At 43.5% G+C, this 25096-nt stretch overlaps 2 protein-coding genes across 6 annotated transcripts in view; one reads left to right on the top strand and one right to left on the bottom strand.

Moving 5' to 3' along the window:
* MAPK6 (mitogen-activated protein kinase 6) overlaps positions 1–3675 on the bottom strand; it is a 94993-nt gene extending 91318 nt beyond the window's left edge. Inside the window, exon 1 of the mRNA XM_009429134.3 lies at positions 3589–3675. The gene's annotated coding sequence lies outside the window, so the exon portion shown is untranslated. The remainder of the gene's footprint in view (positions 1–3588) is intronic.
* A 19-nt stretch (positions 3676–3694) lies between these two features.
* Positions 3695–25096, top strand: part of LEO1 (LEO1 homolog, Paf1/RNA polymerase II complex component) — a 35852-nt gene continuing 14450 nt past the window's right edge. For 4 of the 5 annotated variants that reach the window (XM_016927025.3, XM_016927026.3, XM_016927027.4 and 1 more), the window contains exons 1-9: positions 3695–3807; positions 8999–9754; positions 13028–13132; positions 14799–14893; positions 15491–15636; positions 16701–16785; positions 20971–21065; positions 22286–22420; positions 23573–23708. In XM_016927025.3, coding sequence (XP_016782514.1) covers positions 3750–3807; positions 8999–9754; positions 13028–13132; positions 14799–14893; positions 15491–15636; positions 16701–16785; positions 20971–21065; positions 22286–22420; positions 23573–23708 — 1611 coding nt within the window. In that variant the 5' untranslated portion in view covers positions 3695–3749. The remainder of the gene's footprint in view (positions 3808–8998; positions 9755–13027; positions 13133–14798; positions 14894–15490; positions 15637–16700; positions 16786–20970; positions 21066–22285; positions 22421–23572; positions 23709–25096) is intronic. The other variant, NM_001246443.2, reaches the window with a different exon arrangement.

Genomic DNA, 25096 nt, shown 5'->3' with positions numbered 1-25096 from the left:
CTCTCAGGCTGGAGTGCAGTGGCGCGATCTCAGCTCACTGCAAGCTCCGCCTCCTGGGTTCACGCCATTCTCCTGCCTCAGCCTCCCCAGTAGCTGGGACTACAGGTGCCCGTCACCATGCCCTGCTAACTTTTTTAAAAATATTTTTAGTAGAGACGGGGTCACTGTGTTAGCCAGGATGCTCTCGATCTCCTGACCTCGTGATCCACCCGCCTCGGCCTCCCAAAGTGCTGGGATTACAGGGGTGAGCCACCGTGCCCGGCCTGTCAAGATCATCTTAACATTCAAAGTTAAATTAGTTGAACACAAACCAAATAGGATTAAATTCTCCATCTCTGGGGGTAAATGAAGTTATTTAGCACTGTAAACTTTAATCAAACTGGGTGTAGTGGCTTACACCTGTAATTCCAACACTTTTGGAGGCCAAGACACGAGGATCACTTGAGGCCAGGAATTCAAGACCAGTCTAGGCAACATAGTGAGACCTTGTTTCTATTTTTTTTTTAAGTTTTTAAAAAAGTATTAAAAATAAAATAAACTTCAATCAAAGTGATAACCTCAGGTAAGAAATACTGCAAAATGATTGTGATTGATTTACCTTAAGTCCAATCTCATGTATTATATCCTTTATGAAGAAAGATAATGAGTAGAAGAGCAATGGTCAGCATAAAGTGTAGCCAAAACAAGCCTGGGCGCGGTGGCTCAGGCATGTAATTCCATCACTTTGGGAGGCCAAGGCGGGTGGATCACCTGAGGTCAGGAGTTTGAGACCAGCCTGACTAATATGATGAAATCCCATCTCTACTAAAAATACAAAATTAACCGGATATGGTGGCGCATGCCTGTAATCCCAGCTACTCAGAAGGCTGAGGCAGGAGAATCACTCGAACCCGGGAGGTGGAGGTTGCAGTGAGCTGAGATCACGCCATTGTACTCCAGCCTGGGCAACAAGAGCGAAACTCTGTTTAAAAAAAAAAAGTGTAGCCAAAACATAAACAAAAAAATATCTGTCCAAGAGTCAGAAGTTATTTGTTTTATACTATTCATATGGGAAAAACACGTTTATTCTGATAGCCAGGAATATGGACATGGTGACTCACCAGACCAAACTGTAATTCAATTTATTAAGATTTAGCCAGGCACTGTGGCCCATACTTGTAATCCCAACGTGTTAGGAGGCCGAGGCAGGAGGACCTCTTGAGGCCAGGAGTTTGAGGCTGCAGTGAGCTATGATGGGGCCACTGCGCTCCAGCCTAGGCAACAGAGTGAGACACTGTATCAAAAGGAAATAAATTTAATCAAAGTACTTTTCAGGGACAGTACTCTAAATGAAAATGAAACTGAATCACTGTCAAATGGAATACTTGTTTTTCCAGTATTCCAGATAGTTTTCAGGTTATCTATATATCTTCTCTTGCAACATCCGCTTCATACACAAAAGCTCTAGGATTGATGATTACATACCCAGTCCCACCCATTTGGACCCTGTTAAGCACTGAAGTTTACTACAAAAATATATATCATATAATCTCCAAACTAAATATTCATTGTTGCTTGTCCAAGACCAGAACTCTCATAATGGCCTAATTAGGTAATGTAACACAGGATGTACTCTTTTCTCACTTTTTCTTCTAAGAAACAGAGCCTTACTCTGTCACTCAGGCTAGAGTGAAGTGGCGTGATCATAACTCACTGCAGCCTCCAACTCCTGGGATCAAGTGATCCTCCATTCTCAGTTTCCTGAGTAGCTAGGGCTACAAATGCATGCCATCATGCCTGGCTAATGTTTTTATTTTTAATTATTTTATTTTATTATTATTTTTTTTTTGAGACGGAGTCTCGTGCCCAGGCTGGAGTGCAGTGGCGCGATCTCGGCTCACTGCAAGCTCCGCCTCCTGGGTTCACGCCATTCTCCTGCCTCATCCTCCCGAGTAGCTGGGACTACAGGCGCCCACAACCACGCCCGGCTAATTTTTTTTATTTTAGTAGAGACGGGGTTTCACCGTGTTAGCCAGGATGGTCTCGATCTCCTGACCTCGTGATCCACCCGCCTCGGCCTCCCAAAGTGCTGGGATTACAGGCGTGAGCCACCTCGCCCGGCCCAAACTTATTCTTTTATTAGGAAACCACTCCTGCAATAACTAACCCACTCCCGTGATAATGACATTAATCCACATGGGAGGGCAGACCCTTCATGACCTAATCACCTCTTAAAAGTCCCACCTCTTAATACCTTCACAATGGCAATTAAATTTCAACATGAGTTTTGGAGAGGACATTCAAACCAAAGTAGGAAGGAAAATCTATGATGTTTGAGAATCACTGCTCCAAAGCTGTGGTTGGATGGAGACTCTTTCAGGGGATCTGAGAGAGCCCTGAGAGAGCCTCCCTTTTCCAATTACAAATGTATTTGTGCAAGACCAGATTTTCTTCATGTGCTTCAACTACATTTCTCAACAGATTGTAGAAACAGGTATGATAATTCAGACGTCTTCTTTTAAGCTAGGCATTAAAGATATTTTCAAAACTAAAACAGTTCCACTCTTCTAAAATTTTTTTTTTTGAGATGCAGTTTCACTCTGTCTCCAGGCTGGAGTGCAACGGCACAATCTCGGCTCACTGCGACCTCTACCTCCCAGGTTTCAAGTGATTCTCCTGCCTCAGCCTCCCGAGTAGCTGGGATTACAGTCATGTGCCACCATGCCCGGCTGAATTTTGCATTTTTAGTAGAGACAGGGTTTCACCATGTTGGCCAGGCTGGTCTCGAACTCCTGACCTCAGGTGATCTGCCCGCCTCGGTCTCCCAAAGAGCTGGGATTACAGGAGTAAGCCACCGCGCCTGGCCTAAATATTTTTTAGAAAATAATGGTCTTTTTATTTATTTATTTATTTTATTTTTTGAGATGGAGTCTCGCTCAGTCGCCCAGGCTGGAGTGCAGTGGCGCGATCTCGGCTCACAGCAACCTCCACTGTCCGGGTTCAAGCAATTCTAATTCCTCAGCCTCCCGAGTAGCTGGGACTACAGGCGCCCGCCACCACACCCGGCTAATTTTTTGTATTTTAGTATACACGGGGTTTCACCGTGTTGCCCAGGCTGGTCGCAAACTCAGGAGCTCAGGCAATCCGCCCGCCTCGGCCTCCCAAAGTGCTGGGATTACAGGCGTGAGCGACCGCGCCCGGCCAAAAAAATGGTCATTTAAAGCTTAAAAAAGCTGTTTGTTAACATGTATATTATTTTTAAATGAATTAGTAACTTAAAAATTTATTACCGTATTAGTAAGAATACAGTAAATATCAATACCTGTACCACACGTAAACAAAAGCTCTTTCGCGTCCTCAACAATTTTTAAGAGGGTACAGGGGTTTGGGATGAAATAACTGGAGAATAGCTGTTCAGTAAGAAACAAAGGGCTTCAGTCCTGACTCGCGATAGGTTTAATCCAGCCAGAGGCCCTTCCCCAGGGAGCGCCAGTCACCGCCCACCCCATTCGCACCCGCAACCGAACGCAGGACCGCCCCGCCCCCTGGTAAGAATCCTGGCAAATAACAGATATTGACGAAATGGCCGGGCTTATATACCATGCATACCCAGGCGAGGACAGGTTCACTGGGCGAGCGAAAACTAGGTCACGTAAGGAAAGGAGTGTCTTCGGCGAATCTTTGCGACACTGTCGTGTTTCAGTGGTTCCGTGCCGTAAAGAGAGGCCGGGAGCTGCCCCTAACCGAGGCAGCAGCGGACGTGAGCGATAATGGCGGATATGGAGGATCTCTTCGGGAGCGACGCCGACAGCGAAGCTGAGCGTAAAGGTGGGTTCGCTGGTCTTCGGAGGATGGGTGCGTGGTAGGCCTTCCGCTGTGGGAGCCGGACAACCGTGGAGGCTCCAGCGCCGCGGGCAAGAGGTGGCGTTTCCTCCACTCCTGCCTCAGCGCCCCCTGCACTCCCGGAGGTGCCATCCTCCTCCGGCGGGCAGGATGGAGAGTCAGACAGTCTGCGCCTCGAGGCTCTGGGTGTCGGTGGAGCAGACGGTTCCTGGGAGCTTGTGGAGCGAAGGGGGCGCGGGGCATGGGTGGAGGTGCAGGCGAGCCTGCGCAGCGCGGGTAGGAACGTTGGAGTCCTGTTCCGCCTTGCCTTGCACAGGCCAGCGCAGAGTAAGGGCTGTTTTTGAATGAATGGAAATGAATGCAGGAATATGGGATGGGGTGGGCGAATTTACAGAGGGCCTCAGAATGCCGTCTTGAATGAAACCAGAGCATGGTGTGATAGGGAGCTTGAGATGTCTGGATGAGGAGTCTGGGACGGATAATGGGATGGGGTTACAGATAGATGTTTCACATAGGAGAGAATGTGTTCTCTAAGAGCTTGTGCAGAAACTCCAGAATTTCCGGAGTCTGTGATGTTAGATTGGGGAGTGCATGGGGTCTGTGTGCAGAGAGGAGGAATGAAGGATTTGTTGATGAAATGAATGAATTAGTGTATGTGCATGGTGCTTGGAAGTTATTTCTGGCACAGGATTGTGGGTGTTTTTTTAAAGTTTACTTTTTTAGAGACAGGGTCTCACTGTGTTGCTCAGGTTGGCCTTGAACTTCTGGGCTCAAGCCATCCTTCTGCCTCAGCCTCCAAGTAGTTGAGACTACGGGCACTTGAAATATGAATAGGAGCTATTTGAAGTGAGAAAGAACCCAAGACCAAGTTCAGAATTCTTGCAACCCTCTAGGCTCCAAGTAAAGTGAGTCTCTTGTAGACAACATATATCTAGTTGTTATTTTCATCACCCCCAAATAAAACACTGTTCATAAAGCACTTACTCCCCATATGCTCCTTCCTCCAACCCCTGTCTGCTATTGTTTCTGTACTTATCTGTTCTGGGAATTTCATATAAATTGAATCATGCATTGTGGTCTTTTGTGTCTGGCTTCTTTTACTTAGCATAATGTCTTCAAGGCATTGTAGCACATATCAGTACTTTATTCATTTTTAATGACTTAATAATATTCCATTGAATGCGCATACCCTAAATTTGTTAATCCATTTATCTGTTGATGGACATTGGGTTGTTTGAATAGTGCTACTGTAAACATTCCTGGTTCAGGCGGGCGGATTTGCCTGAGCTCAGGAGTTGAAGACCAGCCTGGGCAACATGGTGAAACCCTGTCTCTACTAAAAATACAAACTGTTAGCCAGGTGTGGTCGTGCGTGCCTGTAGTCCCAGGTACTCAGGAGGCTGAGGCATGAGAATCACTTGAACCCAGGAGACAGAGGTTGGCAGTGAGCTGAGATTGCGTCACTTCACTTCAACCTGGGTGATAAAGTGAGACTCTGTCTCCAAAAAAATAAATAAATTCATGTACATGTTTGGGTGCCTGTTTTTAATTTTGGGAGGAGGGTATTATGTAGGAGTGCAGAGTCATATGGTAATTCTTTAATATTTTGAGGAGCAGCCAAACTGTTTTCCATAGTGGTTGAGCCATTTTACATTACCACCAGCAATGCACCAGGGTTCCCTTTCCCCACATCTTTGCCAACAGTTATTTTAAGTTTTTATTTGTTTCTAAAATAGCCATCCTTGATGTTATCAAGTGGTGTCTCATTGTGGTTTCAGTTTACACTTTCCCAAAGGCTAATGATGTTGAACATCTTTTTTTTTTTTTTTTTTTTTTTTTTTTTACGGAGTCTCAGTCTGTCTCCCAGCCTGCAGTGCAGTGGTACAATCTTGGCTCACTGCAACCTCCGCCTCTGGGTTCAAGCAATTCTCCTGCCTTAACCTCCCGAGTAGCTGTGATTACAGGCACCCGCCACCATACCCTACTAATTTTTGTATTTTAAGTAGAGATGAGGTTTTGTCATGTTGGCCAGGCTGGTCCCAAACTCCTGACCTCAGGTGATCCGCCTGCCTCGGCCTCTCAAAGTGCTAGGTTCAAGCGATTCTCCTGCCTTTGCCTCCTGGGTTCAAGTGATTCTCCTCCCTTAGCCTCCCGAATAGCTGGGATTACAGGCGCCTGCCACCACACCCTGCTAATTTTTGTATTTTTAGTAGACATGAGGTTTTGCCATTTTGGCCAGGCTGGTCTCAAACTCCTGACCTCAGGTGATCTGCCTGCCTCGGCCTCCCACAGTGCTGGGATTACAGGTGTGAGCCACTGCGCCCAGCCGTTGAACATCTTTTCATGTATTTATTGGCCATTTGTGTAACTTTGTTTGGAGAAATGTCTATTCAAGTCCTCTGTTTTAAAAAAATTGGTTTTAGGCCAGGCACAGTGGCTCACGCCTGTAATCCCAGCACTTTAGGGGGCTGAGGTGGGTGGATCACCTGAGGTCAGGAGTTCGAGACCAGCCTGGCCAACATGGTGAAACCCTATCTCTACTAAAAATACAAAAAAATTAGCCAGGTGTGGTGGTGTGCGCCCATAAACTTGGGAGGCTGAGGTAGGAGAATCACTTGAGGGAGGCAGAGGTTGCAGTGAGCCAAGATCGCACCACTGTACTCCAGCCTGAAGGACAGAGCGAGACTCTGTCTCCAAGAAAACAAATGAACAAAAAAACACAAAGAAATTGGTTTTATTGTTGAGTTATAAATGTTCTTTGTATATTTTGGATAAAGACACTTATCAGATACATGGTTTGCAAATATTTTCTTCCATTCTGTAGGTTGTTTTTTCACTTTCCTTTTTTTTTTGAGACGGAGTCTTGCTCTGTCGCCCAGGCTGGAGTGCGGTGGCGCAATCTCGGCTTACAGCAACCTCCGCCTTCTGGGTTCAAGTGATTATTCTGCTTCAGCCTCCCAAGTAGCTGGGACTACAGGCATGCACCACCACGCCTGGCTAATTTTTGTATTTTTAGTAGAGATGGGGTTTCACCATATTGGCCAGGCTGTTCTCAAACTCCTGACCTCGTGATCCACCCACCTCAGCCTCCCAAAGTGCTGGGATTACAGGCGTGAGCCACTGCGCCCGGTCTTCACTTACTTTTTTTTTTTGGAGACAGAGTCTCCCCTTTCATGCAGTGGCACGATCTCGGCTCACTGCAACCTCCGCTTCCTAGGTTTAAGGGATTCTTATGCCTCATTATTCCCAGTAGCTGGGATTACAGGCGTGTGCCCCCATGCCCAGCTAATTTTTGTATTTTTAGTAGACAGGGTTTCACCATGTTGGTCAGGCTGGTCTGGAATTCCTGACCTCAGGTGATCTTCCCACCTTGGGCTCCTAGAGTGCTGAGATTACAGGCATGAGCCACCGCACCCAGCCAAAAGATTTTATTGTCCTCTAAGACATTAACCAGTTTTGAACTTAACTTAGCAATATTATGTATTTATTTATTTATTTGAGATGGAGTCTTGGTCTGTTGCCCAGGCTGGAGTGCAGTGCTATGATCTTGGCTCACTGCAACCTCCATCTCCTGGGTTCAAGCGATTGTCCTGCCTCAGCCTCCCAAGTAGTGGGCTCACAGGCGTAAGCCACCATGCCTGGCTAATTTTTGTATTTTTAGTAGAGATGGGGTTTCACCATGTTGGCCAGGCTAATCTCAAACTCCTGACCTCAGGTGATCCAGCCACCTTGGCTTCCCAAAGTGTTGGGATTACAGGCATGAGCCACTGCGCCGGGCCTACTTTCTTAATAACGTCCTTTGCTGCACAAAAGTTTTTCATTTTGTGGAAGTCCAATTTATGTTTTCTTTTGTCTTCCATATCGTCTTAGTTTTTGAAGCATAATTTTACTGAATATAAAATTCTTGGTTGACAGTCTTTCTTTTTAGCACTTTGAATGTGTCCTCTTATGGATGGCTCTGGGATTCCTTGGTTTCTGATGAAAAATCAGCTGTTACTCTTATTGAGTGTTCCTCATATGGGATGAACTGCTTCTCTTTTGCCCGCTTTTGGAATTGTTTCTTTGTCTTTGACAGTCTGATAACAATGTTTCTAGGTGTGAACCTCTGTAAGTTTATCCTACTTGTCATTTGTTGAACTTGTTGGATGTGTAGATCTATATTTTTCATAAATTTGGGAGTTTTTCAGCTATCATTTATTTATTCTTTTGAGACAGAGTCTCGCTTTGTCACTCAGGCTAGAGTGCAGTGGTGTGGTCTCGGCTCACTGTAACCTCCACCTCCTGGATTCAAGCGATTTTCCTGTTTCAGCCTCTCAAGTAGCTGGGATTACAGGCTTCCGCCACCATACCTGGCTAACTTTTGTATTTTTAGTAGAGATGGGGTTTTGCCATGTTGGCCAGGCTGGTCTCGAACTCCTGACCTCAAGTGATCTGCCCGCCTTGGCCTCCCAAAGTGCTGGGATTACAGGTGTGAACCACCATGCCTGGCCTCAGCTATTATTTAAGAATCTTTTTCTGCTCATTTCTCTTCTTCTGAGACTCCATTATGCATACATTGGTATAACTTAAGGTGTCCCATAAATCTTCTAGACTCCGTTCATTTCTCTTTATTCTTTTTTCTTTCTGTTTCTCAGATTGGACAGTCGAATTGAGGTATCTTCAAGTTTACTGATTCTTTCTTTTTCCTGGTCAAATCTTTGGTTGAGCCCCTCTAGTGACTCTTTGATTTTAGTAAATGTATTTTTCTTTTTCTTTTTCTTTTTTTTTTTTGAGACAAAGTCTCACTCTGTCACCCAGGCTGGAGTGCAGTGGCTTGATCTCCGCTTACTGCAACTTCTGCCTCCCGGGTTCAAGTGATTCTCCTGTCTCAGCCTCCTGAGTAGCTGGGATTACAGGCATGTGCAACCATGCCTGGCTAAATTTTGTATTTTTAGTAGAGACAGGGTTTCGCCATGTTTGTCAGGCTGGTCTCGAACTCCTGACCTCAGGTGATCTGCCTGCCTCGGCTTCCCAAAGTACTGGGATTACAGGCGTGAGCCACTGCACCCGGCCTTAGAATGTTAATTCTAACAGTTTTTGCCAGTTTCTTCATTGCTTTTATGTTGGGATGGACTTTGGGACTGCCTTACTCTGCCTTTTTTTGCTTATGTTATCCTATGTTTATATGACCCCATAGATTCTGATTCTGGATCTGACTCAGATTCTGATCAAGAGAATGCTGCCTCTGGCAGTAATGCCTCTGGAAGTGAAAGTGATCAGGATGAAAGAGGTGATTCAGGACAACCAAGTAATAAGGAACTGTTTGGAGATGACAGTGAGGACGAGGGAGCTTCACATCATAGTGGTAGTGATAATCACTCTGAAAGATCAGACAATAGATCAGAAGCTTCTGAGCGTTCTGACCATGAGGACAATGACCCCTCAGATGTAGATCAGCACAGTGGATCAGAAGCCCCTAATGATGATGAAGACGAAGGTCATAGATCGGATGGAGGGAGCCATCATTCAGAAGCAGAAGGTTCTGAAAAAGCACATTCAGATGATGAAAAATGGGGCAGAGAAGATAAAAGTGACCAGTCAGATGATGAAAAGATACAAAATTCTGATGATGAGGAGAGGGCACAAGGATCTGATGAAGATAAGCTGCAGAATTCTGACGATGATGAGAAAATGCAGAACACAGATGATGAGGAGAGGCCTCAGCTTTCCGATGATGAGAGACAACAGCTATCTGAGGAGGAAAAGGCTAATTCTGATGATGAACGGCCGGTAGCTTCTGATAATGATGATGAGAAACAGAATTCTGATGATGAAGAACAACCACAGCTGTCTGATGAAGAGAAAATGCAAAATTCTGATGATGAAAGGCCACAGGCCTCAGATGAAGAACACAGGCATTCAGATGATGAAGAGGAACAGGATCATAAATCAGGTAATACATTTATGAGAACCAGAATGGCTCAGAAAGAAGCATTCAGATACAGCAGGGACCCATTTAGTCTTCATTCCCATCTTTATTACCCTGTTTTTTCTCTTCTGTCCCCTCCCTTTCAAACTTTTCTAACTCTAGAATACATTTTGCTTCTTTTAAATCTTTCTAATCCACTTATTCTTTCTTACTGCTTTCCCTTTCATTTGTTAATGGATAGGTCTAGGGGAAAACAATTTAAAGAGGACTTAAAATTGAGTCTTAGAGGGGGGGCTATGGTGTAAGAAGAGCTGATAATGAGTTAAGTTGATTCCATTTCTGTGGATAACTGAAGAGCATGCCTCATGTGAGAGAATAGATTAGCCTGGGGAAAAAAACCATACCATTGAAGTGTCCCCACAGAGCAGCTGTACTGAGATGTGGGCACCATTGCTGCAGCTCAGCTTTTTGAGATCCAAAATTTGATCATCCAGAGATGGTCAAGCTCTAAGGAGTTTACTCAAACTAGTCAAATTTACAAGATATTAATGTATAAAATTGAATTGCAAAATTGTTTCAAGAGGATCAGTTATTTCTCCCTTATCACCCCATATGTTTCCCCGGGGGCAAATCTAGCGTGGATGGCAAATTATAATAATCAGGAGGTTGCCCAGGGAGTATAATATGTAGAAAGTGCAAACATGGCTGGGTGATCTCAATGGACAGTGTTACTGAGCCAAGACAGATTGATGTGTGTATCCTCACCCTACAGAGACGAGCTTGGGTTACAGCACTCATTCCCTAAAGACTACAGGAGGCATACACCTGAACTTTGGTTCCTGGACCTGCTTTTATCATTGCCATTTAGACTATTCTGCTCAAGTTAACACATTCTTCATATAGAATGTATAAAAAATTAGAGATCATATTTCTTTGTATTATATAAAAGTTACCTTAATTGGGTTGAAGTCTTCCTGAAATACCTGGATTGCTTCATTTCCATAGGTGATTGATTATATTAATTATATTTTGATCCTATCTTCTTAGCTTAAATATGAGGGCATCTAACACACACCTCACAGGACCGGGTTCAGAAACCACATCTTGGTGTTATTAGAAGAGGAGGGCAGCATATTTCCAGAGATGAATATAGATCTGTGTAGACTATGGGACTGCAGTAAGTTTTCAATAACTAATTCAGAGTAGAGGTTTTTGTTTTTTTTTAACACTTTAAGTTCTAGGGTACATGTGCACAACGTGTAGGTTTGTTACATAGGTATACATGTGCCATGTTGGTGTGCTGCACCCATCAACTCGTCATTTACATTAGGCATTTCTCCTAATGCTATCCCTCCCCCTGCCCCCCACCCCATGACAGGCCCCGGTGTGTGATGTTCCCTGCCCTGTGTCCAAGTGTTTTCATTACTCAGTTCCCACCTATGAGTGAGAACATGCGGTGTTTGGTTTTCTGTCCTTGTGATAGTTTGCTGAGAATGATGGTTTCCAGCTTCATCCATGTCCCTCATGTCCCTGCAAAGGACATGAACTCATCCTTTTTTGTTTTTTGAGACGGAGTCTCGCTCTGTCTCCCAGTCTGGAGTGTAGTGGCATGATCTCAGCTCACTGCAAGCTCCGCCTCCTGGGTTCACGCCATTCTCCTGCCTCAGCCCCTCAGCCTCCCGAGTAGCTGGGACTACAGGCACCCGCCACCACGCCCGGCTAATTTTTTGTATTTTTAGTAGAGACAGGGTTTCACCGTGTTAGCCAGGATGGTCTCGATCTCCTGACCTCGTGATCCGCCTGCTTCGGCCTCCCAAAGTGCTGGGATTACAGGCGTGAGCCACTGCGCCCGGCCACTCATCTTTTTTTTTTTTTTTTTTTTTTTTGAGACGGAGTCTCTGTCATCCAGGCTGGAGTGCAGTGGCACCATCTTGGCTCACTGCAACCTCCACCTCCTGGGTTCAAGCAATTCTTCTGCCTCAGCTTCCTGAGTAGCTGGGATTAAAGATGTGCACCACCACACCCAGCTAATTTTTGTATTTGTAGTAGAGAGGAAGTTTCCCCATGTTGGCCTGGCTGGTCTCGAACTCCTGATCTCAGGTGATCTGCCCACCTTGGCCTCCCAAAGTGCTGGGATTACAGGCAAGAGCCACCATGCCTGGCCGAAAGTAGGGCTGTTCTTACTGTTACCAGAAAGAATCTTTAAGGCTCATGTACTACATCCCAAATACTAGAAGACCAAGTCAAGGGCAGGGTCATAGTAGGGAACCTTGTAGCTGGTCATTCTGCTTATCTCTTACTAGTTCAACAGTGGTTCTATTGATTTTTGTGACATTTTTACGTAAATAATTGGCCCTTCTAGAAATAATGATATATTTGTCAGTTCCTTTCTAATCTTTTTACCTTTTTTTCCCTGAAATTTGTCTTATGTAAATTTGATCATAAGTTTTAGTGCTACTTTTCTCATTTCTACCAAGTTTTTGTACTTGCAAAGCCAGTATATTTATTTATTTGAGACAGTCTCGCTCTATCACCCAGGCTGGAGTGCAGTGGTGCGATCTTGGCTCATTGCACCATCAGTCTCCCAGGTTCAAATGATTCTCTTGCCTCAGCCTCCTAAGTAGCTGGGACTACAGGTGCACGCCACCACACGCGGCTAATTTTTGTATTTGTAGTAGAGATGGGTTTCACCATGTTGGCCAGGCTGGTCTTGAATTCCTGACCTCAAGTGATCCACCCACCTCATCCTCTCAAAGTGCTGGGATTACAGGCATGAGCCACCACAACTGGCACCAGTATTTATTTTAAGAATTCTGTTTTTTTAAATTAACACACACTAGAGTTAATTTTTTTTTGGGGGGGGGGCGCGTTCTGCATGTACAGCTCTATTCATGTTAACATATCTATAGATTTGTCTAACCACCACCACACTCAGGATGCAGAATCACTGTCACACTGAAAAACTCCCTTATGCTATCCCTTTTGAGTCGTATCTTTCTGCTACCCCTAAACCCTGGCACCTACTGGTCTTTTCTGTCACTAAACTTTTGGTTTTTTGGAAATGTCATATAAATAGAGTTATACAGTAAGTATGTAGTCTTTCAGATTGGCCTCTTTAACTTGGCATATAGCATTTTTGATTCATCCAATTGGTTACATGTATCAGCAGTTCATTCCTGTTTATTGCTGAGTAGTAGTCCATTGTATCACAATTTGTTTATCTCCAATATTGCTTTTAAAACACAAAATTCAACTAATGCGACTGATTATGCAGAACTTCTAATTCTACCCTTATAGAATCTGCAAGAGGCAGTGATAGTGAAGATGAAGTTTTACGAATGAAACGCAAGAATGCGATTGCATCTGATTCAGAAGCGGATAGTGACACTGAGGTGCCAAAAGGTACCCCTATTATTATATATATATGTATATTTCCATACATCTTTCTGTATTTAACTGTAGTGCATTTCTAACCCTGAGTGTGTTTACCCCAGATCGCCAGACCCACAGAATAAGAGTGTGGATACGCTCAGTGTACTCAGAGAAGTTATATAGCTATGAGAAGCTGCTCATGCTTAATTAGTTGAAGAAGAACCTGCCTCTTTGTAGTTTTTTTTTTTTTTTTTAAGAGACAGAGTCTTGCTCTGTCACCCACGCTGGAGTGCAGTGGTGCAAGCTCAGCTTATTGCAACTGCTGCCTCCTGGGTTCAAGCAATTCTCCTCCCTCAGCCTCCTGAGTAGCTGGAATTACAGGAACGTACCACCATGCCTGGCTAAATGTTTTGTATTTTTAGTAGAGGTGGGGTTTCACTATGTTGGCCAGGTTGGTCTTGAACTCCTGATCTCAAGTGTTCCACCCACCTCAGCCTCCCAAAGTGCTGGGATTACAGGCATGAATCACTGCACCCAGTCTGTTTATAGTTAGAGTGAATTCATTATTAGGGGGCTGACCTTCTTATTGGGATGGAGGTTACAATGTCCATTCTTCACTTTGAATAATGACAGTCTCGGTGTTTTGTTCCTAAGTTCTTAACAGATGAAGAAACTGATTCTTTGAGCTGTGAGTTAGATGAAGAGCTCATAAAAACCCAGTGTTGGCTGGGTGCGGTCGCTCACGCCTGTAATCCCAGCACTTTGGGAGGCCAAGGTGGGTGGATCACTTGAGGCCAGGAGTTCAAGACCAGCTTGGCCAACATGGTGAAGCCCTGTCTGTACTAAAAATACAAAACATTAGCAGGGCGAGGTGGTGTGCATCTGTAGTCCCAGCTACTTGGGAGGCTGAGGCACAAGAATCGCTTGTGCTCGGGAGGCAGAGGTTGCAGTAAGCCAAGGTCGCACCACTGTAGTCCAGCCTGAGCAACAACAGTGAGACTCTGTCTCAAAACAACAACAACAACAGCAACCACCACCACCACCACCACCACCACCACCACCACCACCACCACCACCTGGTATTATAAGTTGGAAGGATGAAAGGAGTTCTACCGCCAGGTGTGGCAGCTTCCTTTCTCCTGCCTTAGCCTCCCAAGTAGCTGGGATTACAGGTACCCGTCACCAAGCCCAGCTAATTTTTGTATTTTTAGTAGAGACGGGGTTTCACCATGTTGGTCAGGCTGGTGTCAAACTCCTGACCTTAAGTGATCCACCCGCCTTGGCCTCCCAAAGTGCTGGGATTACAGGCATGAACCACTGTGTCTGGACTGTAATTTTGAATCTGGGATAGACTTATGGAAAATGGGTGTCTGTGGAGTGCTTCAGCCCCAACTTTGAGCATCTAGACTGTAGGAAACATTTGGGCTCCTGGGCAATAAAGGAAAGTGGGAGAACAAGGATGGTGAAAATGAAAGGAGAAATAAGTGCCTCCTGTGCAGCTTGCCTTTCACTAGATTTGCCCCCTTCCCTCTCCCCACACTCTCTGGTTGGGTCTTTGAGAGCCAAGCTCAGCATTATGTTTTTGGTGGTTTTCTGATGCTGGTCCAGAAACCTTGGGAATGTGTTGAAGTGATCAGCTGTGAAGAACGTTAGTTACAGATAGTAACACTAATGCCTTTTTCCTTCTGCATTGAAGATAATAGTGGAACCATGGATTTATTTGGAGGTGCAGATGATATCTCTTCAGGGAGTGATGGAGAAGACAAACCACCTACTCCAGGACAGCCTGTTGTAAGTCAGTTAGTAACATGAACTTATTCAAGGCCAAGCATAAAGTTTCAAAGGTGAAGAGTCTCCCTTATTCCAGGAAAGGAAGTTGATAACTGAATTCTAGTATGAAAATACCATGAACAGATGACTTTCTTCATTATGTAGGGAACTCTTGGTTATAAGGGGGAGTGGAAATAACTGCCAAACATGAGGTTGGTGTCATGCCTTAGGGGACTGAACTGTGAGGACTTGTGATTTGAGAACCATTGACTTGAATGTTTTTCTTGCTCATGCCAAGAAGTGTCTGCTATGTTGATAATCTTCTCTGGTTTTAATTGATAGAGTGACTTCCTATTGAAGTGTTAATTTCACACTTTTGTTGATGAGTATTTGGAAGACAGATTTATCATAAAGGAGATAGTTTTTTGTACTGAGGTATCCAAATTGATCGTTTCCCATTTTGTGTGTAGGTGGGTTGGGATGGGGACTGGGGACTTCTTTAGTCCTAAAGTGATATCTAATTATGTTTCTTGCACCCCAGAGTAATTAAAGTGTGGAGGTTGAAGGAAGCCATTTCTAAGGTCCTGTCAAGCTCCAAACTTCCGATTCTTTCACTAGGATGAAAATGGATTGCCTCAGGATCAACAGGAAGAGGAGCCAATTCCTGAGACCAGAATAGAAGTAGAAATACCCAAAGTAAACACTGATTTAGGAAACGACTTATATTTTGTTAAACTGCCCAACTTTCTCAGTGTAGAGCCCAGGTAAGGAAATCAATTAAAATTTTTTCAGGATGTTGAGTAGAAATACATAGAATGTTTATTTTTCTTATTTCGCATTGAGTTGAAAAATCACAAAAATGGAAAATTGATCGTGTATCTCTGAAAAAATTAGTCAAGCACATCCTGAGATAGAAAAAATATGTATTAGTAAGGGAGGCTTTTAATGCTATGATTGTTTTTAGCAGTTTGATACTTTCTTATGAATTAACAGACACCACAAGTGTGCAAGGTATTTTTTTAATTAGTACAACCCTGAAAAGGCTGAAATTGAAAGCGATGAAATTTGCTAGAGAAATGCCAGTGTCCACTGTAGCAGCTATTGTTGGTCTAGAAAAGGTAATGGTTTTGGACAATTAGACAGTGTTTGATGGGTATTATTTACTAAGTTTACTCAAGCTCTTGTGCTTTTAAAATTTTTTTTCCACAGGCACAATGATGTGGAAAGCTAGAGCATATGTTGCCTATTCTTTGGCAGAGTTACATAAGAAGAAGAAAGGATATTTTGAATATTTACCCTTGCTTGTACTTTATTTCAAGCAATATGTATTAACAACAAATTTTAAGAAGTAAAATTACTGGCCGGGTGTGGTGGTTCACACCTATAATCCCAGCACTTTGGGAGGCCGAGGAGGGCGGATCACCTGAGGTCAGGAGTCTGAGACCAGCCTGACCAACATGGAGAAACACCCTGTCTCTACTAAAAATACAAAATTAGCCAGGCATGGTGGCGCATTCCTGTAATCCCAGCTACTCGGGAGGCTGAGGCAGGAGAATTGCTTGAACCTGGGAGGCGGAGGTTGTGGTGAGCCGAGATCGTGCCATTGCACTCCAGCCTGGGCAACAAGAGCAAAGCTCGGTCTCAAAAAAAAAAAAAAATTACAATTACTACTTCCTTGAAGTTAAGCATGAAGATATTGATCATATGATTTTTAAAATTATATTATGATTTTTTGATATAATGGTGTTTATTAATAGAGATGTTATTACATAGCAGTAATATTCTTTATAAAATATGATTAATAGTTTATTTGGAAAACAATTTGTAGACCTTTTGATCCTCAGTATTATGAAGATGAATTTGAAGATGAAGAAATGCTGGATGAAGAAGGTAGAACCAGGTTAAAATTAAAGGTACCATTTCATGCTTTTTCCTTTTTTTTCTTTTATAAAGTAAAACCTGGAGATACTAACTTGAAACTTGAGCTTTTGAAAGTGATTTTTTTACCTAACACTTCACTATATGGCTGTGTTCTTTTGATTGCTTTTGTTGACTATTAGGAGAGAATTTTATTGTACTAAATTCCCATTAATGCTTCTCTTTGATACCTTATACCATCTGGTCACGCTATCAAAGGAGGGCCTCTAATCTTTTAAGTAAGGAGGATGTAGGTTCAGCAGAAGTTTCATCTTTTTATTTTGAGACACGGTCTTGCTCTGTTGTTCAGGATGGAGTACAGCGGCACAAACACAGCTCTTGGCAGCCTCAATTTCCTGGGTTCAAGTGATCTTCCCATCTCAGCCTCCTGAGTAGCTGGGACTACAGAAAACATGCCACCATGCCCAGCCTTTTTTTTTTTTTTTTTTTCTGTAGAGATGAGGTCTTGCTGTGTTGCCCAGGTTGATCTTGAACTTCTGAGCTCAAGTGATCCTCCCGCCTTGACCTCCCAAATTGCTGGGATTACAGGCGTGATTGCTACTGCACTTGGCCAAGTAGACATTTTAGAACTGAGTTGCACAAGGGAACAAGAGGTGGTTGAATGCATGATACTGAAACTGGAATTATGCATTTTCAATTCTTAAATCCGAAGGATTTCCTGTAAATTTCTTATTTTCTAGTGGGTATTTATATATTTTTTTTGAGAAGGAGCATCGCTCTGTCGCCCACGCTGGAGGGCAGTGGCATGATCTCAGCTCACTGCAACCTCTGCCTCCTGGGTTGAAGTGATTCTCCTGCCTCAGCCTCCCAAGTAGCTGAGACTACAGGCATGCACCACCATGCCCAGCTAATTTTTGTATTTTTAGTAGAGACAGGGTTTCACGATGTTGGCCAGGTTGGTCTCGAACTCCTGACCTCAGGTGATCCACCCACCTCAGCCTCCCAAAGAGCTGGGATTACAGGTGTGAGCCACCGCGCCTGGCCTTGGTACCTTATTAAATTGTTAGAAAGGGATAGTCTGGCATTTTTAGGCACTGAATTTTTATATTTTTAATAGTACCATCTCTTCAATGTGGTATATTAACAACTACCTAAATAACCTTGATATAAGATGGTTTCTATCCAAAAGCTTTTCAGTGAGACTTCACTACTCCTCTTAATGGAAATGCAAATCAAATAAGAAAACTGAGATAAACAGATGCCAATAATTTGTTCAAGATCACACAGTCAACAGATATACTGCTTACACTATTTTTTTTTTCTGTCCTCCCTCCACCACCCATCTACTCATCTGTTTATTAGCCCATCTGTTAATATTATTTCTTTGGGACACATGGATGTATTGATTTAGGCTTAGCAGTATGAATTTTTCATGGTTGTTTTAGTGCCTCTGGCTTTAATTCTACTACTTTTCATTGTTTCCTGTCATATACATATAAACTAATATAGTAGTTCCTTATTTATTCACTTTTTATCAATTTATTTAATTTTGTCTTTTTCCTTTTTCTTACTTTCTGTCATGATGCTACAGCTAGTATCAATATATCTATTATATTTTTAGACCATGTGATACCAGATTCTAGTATGGGTGTCAGACTTCAAAGGCCGGGCATGGTGCCTCATATCTGTAATTCCAGTACCTTGGGAGGCCGAGGTGAGAAGACTGGCCAGGAGTTTCAGACCAGCCTGAGCAACAGAGCAAGACCTTGTCTCTACTAAAAATAAAAAAAAATTAGCCAGCAGAGATGGCGCATGCCCGTAGTCACAGCTACTCCAGGAGGCTGAGGCGGGAGGATCACTTGAGCCCAGGAGTTTGAGGCTGCAGTGAGCTGTGATTGTGCCATTGCACTCCAGCCTGTGCAGCACAGTGAGACCTGTCTCCCCCCAAAAAAAAAAAAATTTATAAATATGTATTTTACCCTAAAATTTCAGTGCATCAGACTACAAAATGTTGGTGTTTAACATAAACTGTTGTCTTAAAACCTTGGTGTGTGATAGGAAATAACCCTGGACCCTTATTTTCTTGAGTGATGTTTAAGACTACGCTGACCAGTCTTAAAGCATGGTGTAGTTAATTCTTTAAGAACAAGGAACCAGGGAACCAGGTACAGCTTATGTACCTCTCTGAGGTCCCCTGTCTTCAGAAATACTATTATGTGTCCTTCATCCTGATAGGTTAAGACCTAGCAATGTGTCCTATTATAGCATCATTACTATTTGAATCACTTTATATAATAGAAAGCATTTTTTAGAACGGCTTCTCAATTAATAATGGCCTATTTGTGGTTTTTTTTTTTTTTTTTTTTTTTTTTTTTTGAGATGGAGTCTTGCTCTGTCGTCGCCCAGGCTGGAATGCAGTGGCGCAATCTCAGCTCACTGCAACCCCCGCCTCCCGGGTTCAAGCAATTCTCCAGCCTCAGCCTCCCGAGTAGCTGGAATTACAGGCACATGCCACCATGCCCGGGTAATTTTTGTATATTTTTAGCAGAGATGGGGTTTCACTGTGTTGGCCAGGTAGGTCTTGAACTCCTGACCTCAGGTGATCTGCCTGCCTCGGCCTCCCAAAGTGCTGGGATTACAGGTGTGAGCCCTGCGCCCGGCATATTTGTGTATTTATATGTGGCCAACCTATTGTATGAGATGGAAGACAGGAATAGTGACAGATTGTTTTGTTTTCAATCTGAAAATTTCAAACATACACCAATGTATTAAAAACAATATAATGAACTCTTTCATGTGCCCATGACCCACTTCAACAGATGTCAAGTTAACAATCTTTTGTCATCTACATATTCCCCACCCCAGCTTCCCCAGACTATTCTGAAACAAATTTCAGGTATGACATCATGTTTAATTCATGAATATGATGGAGTTATTCAATCAGCATACTTTATAGCTATTCGTGAGGAATAAACAGGGAAAGGGGAAAAACTGGAAGGGGGAATCATTAGGACCCAGCTGCACAGACATTTGCAGCTAAAGGAGTGGAGATCCAGACGATCTCCGTGGGACTGGGAGCAGCTGTGTTTAGGATTGACACTGGGGGAACAGGCAGAGGGAAGCATGGTCTTGGCATTGGCAGTTTTCACATTGTTGGCTTCTGTCTGTTGCCAGCTTCATTCTCATTCTTTCTATCCTTGTATGTCCTGTTTTTACTCTTCATTGTCATTTTAGTGGGTTTCCAGGAGGCAGCAGTGATAAACTGCATGCGTTTAGTATGCCATGTTTTCCTGGAGATCCCACTGACTTTACTTTCAGTAACAGTGGTTTTCATTTGCCAACTCTGGTGTTTCCCCACCATGCAGGTAAGATAGTTAGGCTCTAAACCTATTGAAATCTGGGGTTTTCATTTTCATAGGGCACTTATTTATCCTTATTCATATATGGGAAGTTTATCTCTCTGTGCCAATAGGCAGAGTTTTTGGTCTCATTTTCATGGAGTTTTTAGCTCTGTGAGAGAACTTGCTTTATACAGGGGTTTCACTTCAAAATTTCTGCCTCGGCCGGGCGTGGTGGCTCACGCCTGTAATCCCAACACTTTGGGAGGCCCAGGCGGGCGGATTATGAGGTCAGGAGATCGAGACCATCCTGGCTAACACGGTGAAACCCTGTCTCTACTAAAAAATATGAAAAAATTAGCCAGGCTTGGAGGTGGGCGCCTGTAATCCCAGCTACTGAGAAGGCGGAGGCAGGAGAATGGCGTGAACCCGGGAGGCGGAGCTTGCAGTGAGCCAAGACTGCGCCACTGCACTCCAGCCTGGGTGACAGAGCAAGACTCCGTCTCAAAAAAAAAAAAAAAAAATTTCTGCCTCACATGGACTCAAGTTTTATCGCCTGTCCCTTGTAATTCTTACTGTCTTACCACATCTCGGGGTTAGTGTACATTTAGTATCTGCCATCTGCTCAAATGCTCTAAGCTTTCTCTATGATTATGATTCTAGGAGCTCAGAAATTCACTTAAGCATATTTTTTTCCCTGCTTTTAATTTATCCAACCTCTCTAGGTGATTAAAGAGGGTTTCAGTGTTGTTCATTCTCCTGCCACACATACATCTGTCACCTCTGTATGCTTATTCTGTGATTATGTGCCTCTTGAGGAAAAACAAGATGCATAGAGTCATTTAAACTATAATTTTCTAAAGTACTTGTGTTGTGAAACAGGTAGAAAATACTATAAGATGGAGGATACGCCGAGATGAAGAAGGAAATGAAATTAAAGAAAGCAATGCTCGGATAGTCAAGTGGTCAGATGGAAGGTGAGCACAAAACGCCTGAAGGGTATTGACATACCCAGAACGGGTCAGAGGGATCAAGTTTTGAAATACTTTTTATTTTTAAATTTATTATTAGTTTTAGAAATGGGGTCTCACTCTGTTGCCCATGTTGGAGTGTAATGACATGATAACAGCTCAGGGGAGCCTCAGACTCCTAGTCCTAAGTGATCCTCCCATCTCCCAAGTAGCTGGGACTACTTGGTGTGCACCACCCTGCATGGATTATTAAAAAAAAAAAAAGAGCCGGGCACGGTGGCTCACGCCTGTAATCCCAGCACTTTGGGAGGCCGAGGTGGGTGGATCCACGAGGTCAGGAGTTCAAGACCAGCCTGGCCAAGATGGTGAAACCCCGTCTTTACTAAAAATTAGCCGGGTGTGATGGCGGACGCCTGTAATCCCAGCTACTCAGGAGGCTGAGGCAGAGAATTCCTTGAACCCAGGAGGCGGAGGTTGCAGTAAGCCGAGATCGCGCCACTGCACTCCAGCCTGGGCAACAGAACTAGATGCCGTCTCAAAAAAAAAAAAAAAGAAAACATTTCATAGACACAGTTCTCCATATGTTGCTTAGGCTGGTCTTGAACTCCTGGGCTCAAGCGATCCTCCCATCTCCCAAAGTGCTGGGATTACAGGCGTCAACCACCGTGCCCAGCCACAAATTGACATTTTAAAAAAATTGCCCTTCACTGGGAATGTAGTAGAGCCTGGTAAACATCCCAGCATGTGTTAGTTCTTTGTAGTCCATCAGTTTTTCTCATTATGACTTCTTATTTTCGTTCCTTCCAAATTCTATGTAAAAAGAGAGAGCAGCAGTTGAATCACCTGTTTTGTTTTGTTTTGTTTTTCCTTGAGATGGAGTCTTGTCCTGTCGCCCAGGCTGGAGTGCAGTGGCACGATCTTGGCTCACTGCAACCTCCACTTCCCGGGTTCAAGCAGTTATCCTGTCTCAGCCTCCCGAAGGCTGGGACTACAGGGGTGCGCCTCCATGCCTAGCTGATTTTTGTATTTTTACCAGAGATGGGGTTTCACCATGTTGGCCAGCCTTGTCTCAAACTCCTGACCTCGTGATCCACCTGCCTTGGTGTCCCAAAGTGCTGGGATTACACGTGTGGGCCACTGTGCCCAGCCTGAATCACCTTTAAATGAAATAACATGGTAGAGTGAAAGCTTTATGACTTTAATATATGAAATGTTTCTCTTTCCAGCATGTCCCTGCATTTAGGCAATGAAGTGTTTGATGTGTACAAAGCCCCACTGCAGGGCGACCACAATCATCTTTTTATAAGACAAGGTACTGGTCTACAGGGACAAGCAGTCTTTAAAACGAAACTCACCTTCAGGTAACTATTATTATTATTATGTATTATTTCTTATGGTAAAAGCAGTGAAACATAGATGTTTCTGTAATGCCTGCCACCTGATTGATGTAACCCCACGGTATGATTCAGCAAGAACCAAGATCTTGTGCATAGCTCTGAAGGTTCAAAGGTTATTTTGTCAAATACACTAAAAGTTGCTGTTTCTTAGGGAACCAGGTCATGCTAACCAGACTTACAAGAGACTGTTAGGTAAACCAGAATGTCAATGTATTTAATTCCAGTGGTTATTATAACTGCCAAGAGGCCTAAAATACGTGTGTCTGCTAGCCAGTGTGTCCTTTGTTTTTAGTAAAATTGACCTGGGAGACTAATAACTAGAGGTTGTTGTTGTGCATGCAATCGAAGGAAAGCCAGCGAGTTGGTCAGTGTGAGACGGGCCATCTCAGTGCCGTAGGCCCCGGCATCTAATACCACTGCAGAGGTGTGTCCCCCAAGAGGACCGGAATACTCAGCTGGTGAGGGCACTTTCCTTCTCTAGACTGAGTATGTGCTACACTGAGATGTTCATGCTTCTCTTTCTTGATTATAAGCAGACCATCCTCTTTGGGTAATGCTTATCTTTAGAGGGGGCACAATAATGTTGGTTATGATTTAGCTTTTTGAAATTATAAAGGTTAACATACAGGCTTTGGAATCAGTTAAACTCATATTTGAATTCCATTTCTACTTGTGTGACCATGTGCCACTTTCTTAACCTCTTTTTGCCTCAGTTTCCTAAATCTATAAAATAGGATAATTATATTAATAATATTAATATATTAATATTAATTAAAAGTAATGGCAAAAACCGCAATTACTTTTGCACCAACCTGTAGTATCTAATTAATGCTGCTTGAGCGTATCCATTTATTGCTTCTAGAAGGTGATCATGCCATACAATCTTTTTGACTCCAACCTTCTGTTTTTCATTTGTGGAATAAGAATGTCTCAGTGAGCCACAGAATGAAGAAAACTCACAATCTTCCACCTTGGTATATTCAGTCGAGTGTCTCTGCCTGTTTTTTCAGGTGACTAGGAAATGGTCACTGCGCTCTTACTTCTGTGATGTGGGTATCACTGGCTCACAAATGTATTTGGTAAACAGTGATATGCTCTTCGTTTATTTCCTGGCAGACCTCACTCTACGGACAGTGCCACACATAGAAAGATGACTCTGTCACTTGCAGATAGGTGTTCAAAGACACAGAAGATTAGAATCTTGCCAATGGCTGGTCGTGATCCTGAATGCCAACGCACAGAAATGATTAAGGTATGTTTGCTAAGCCTAAGCGTTATCCTGGGATTCTCTGGTATATTAGGCAAGTATTTCCCAAAATGCTTGTTCGTCATCTCTTATTGGCCTACCTTTTCCTCTTCCAACTGACATGAATAGGGAGCTGGATTCATTTCCTCAGCATTTGCCAAACAATGGGTGACGTGGCAATGATAGTAAAACAGAAACAGGGCTCAGGTTCTCTCTTCACCAGGCCCTGAGAGTTCAGCAACAAACCAGTGATTGAAATATCTGAATTTTCATGTATAAGTTCAAAGATCATTAAGTCATCTATGTGTGGTTTAGAATCCATGTCAGAAGTCAGTGGAGATACTAGAGAGTAGTGTAAAATAGAGAATAGACCAGGAGTTTGAATGAGAGAGTGTCTAAAGTAGACTCTGGTAAAGAATAAGACGAGCTTATGAGTTTTTAAGGTCAATTTGTAACATTCTACCTGGTATATTTTCAAATTTGACCCAGCTGTTAATTAGGCACAAGTTTATTTGGGGCATTGTACCTAATCAATAGAGCATGTGCTCATATTGGCTATTGGCCTTTCCTGCAGCACTTGATTTGAGAAGCCATATGCAGTAGTACAGGCTCATCATTTCTCCTCTCCATCTTCTCTAATCCCTACTAGATTTTGGCCTTTGCCCACCCTGCCTCTTGTGATTATGTTGTTTAGTGAAGCAGGGCATGGTGAGGCTAAGACAGTCCAGTTGCCTCAGGGCCTTTCTTACACATCTTATGGTCAGGCTCTGCTGAAGGTTTGGCTCTGAGCCCTTGCTTTTTCCTCCATCTTGTATTTGTTCATGGAGACAGATTAAACCAGATCTAATAGCAGTACCTAACCTAGTGGTATATAGGGGCATTTGCTATGGAGCTGGGCTTGTTCCATTTCCCCACCTTTTCTGTACAGACTAAGGGAACTGGAGGAACCTGCAGATTCCAGTCTCAGCATTATTGGAGAAGCTCTTGAACCACTTTGAGCATCTCCCCACACCCTCCTCCATGTCCCCAGCTCCTGTGAAAATGTAGACAAGGAGTCAGCTGGTTTGTTCTTAGTCCCTGTACTACTGACAGTGATTTTTACTCTAACCTCCGTACAGCCACATACTATTAAAACAACCTGTTCCATAGAATTTCTAGCAATATAATTGGAGTTGTATATGATAATACAGAGCAACCGGATGAGGAAGACCTTCAAAGAAATCCCAGAATATCCCTGAAACCTACTCCAACACCACCCCTACCCCCAACCTGGTTTAACATCAAGGTGCAGAATGCCAGGCAGTGCAAAGGAAATGAAAGGTCTACCTTGTGGCTCTAGGACGCTCCCCAACCTGTCATCAGGAGCCTTGAGGAGCTCTCTGGGTTGAGGGGCT

This window comes from Pan troglodytes, chromosome 16, assembly GCF_028858775.2.
Source record: "Pan troglodytes isolate AG18354 chromosome 16, NHGRI_mPanTro3-v2.0_pri, whole genome shotgun sequence".
Lineage (NCBI taxonomy): Eukaryota > Metazoa > Chordata > Mammalia > Primates > Hominidae > Pan > Pan troglodytes.
This window is presented reverse-complemented; position numbering and strand designations above follow the sequence as displayed.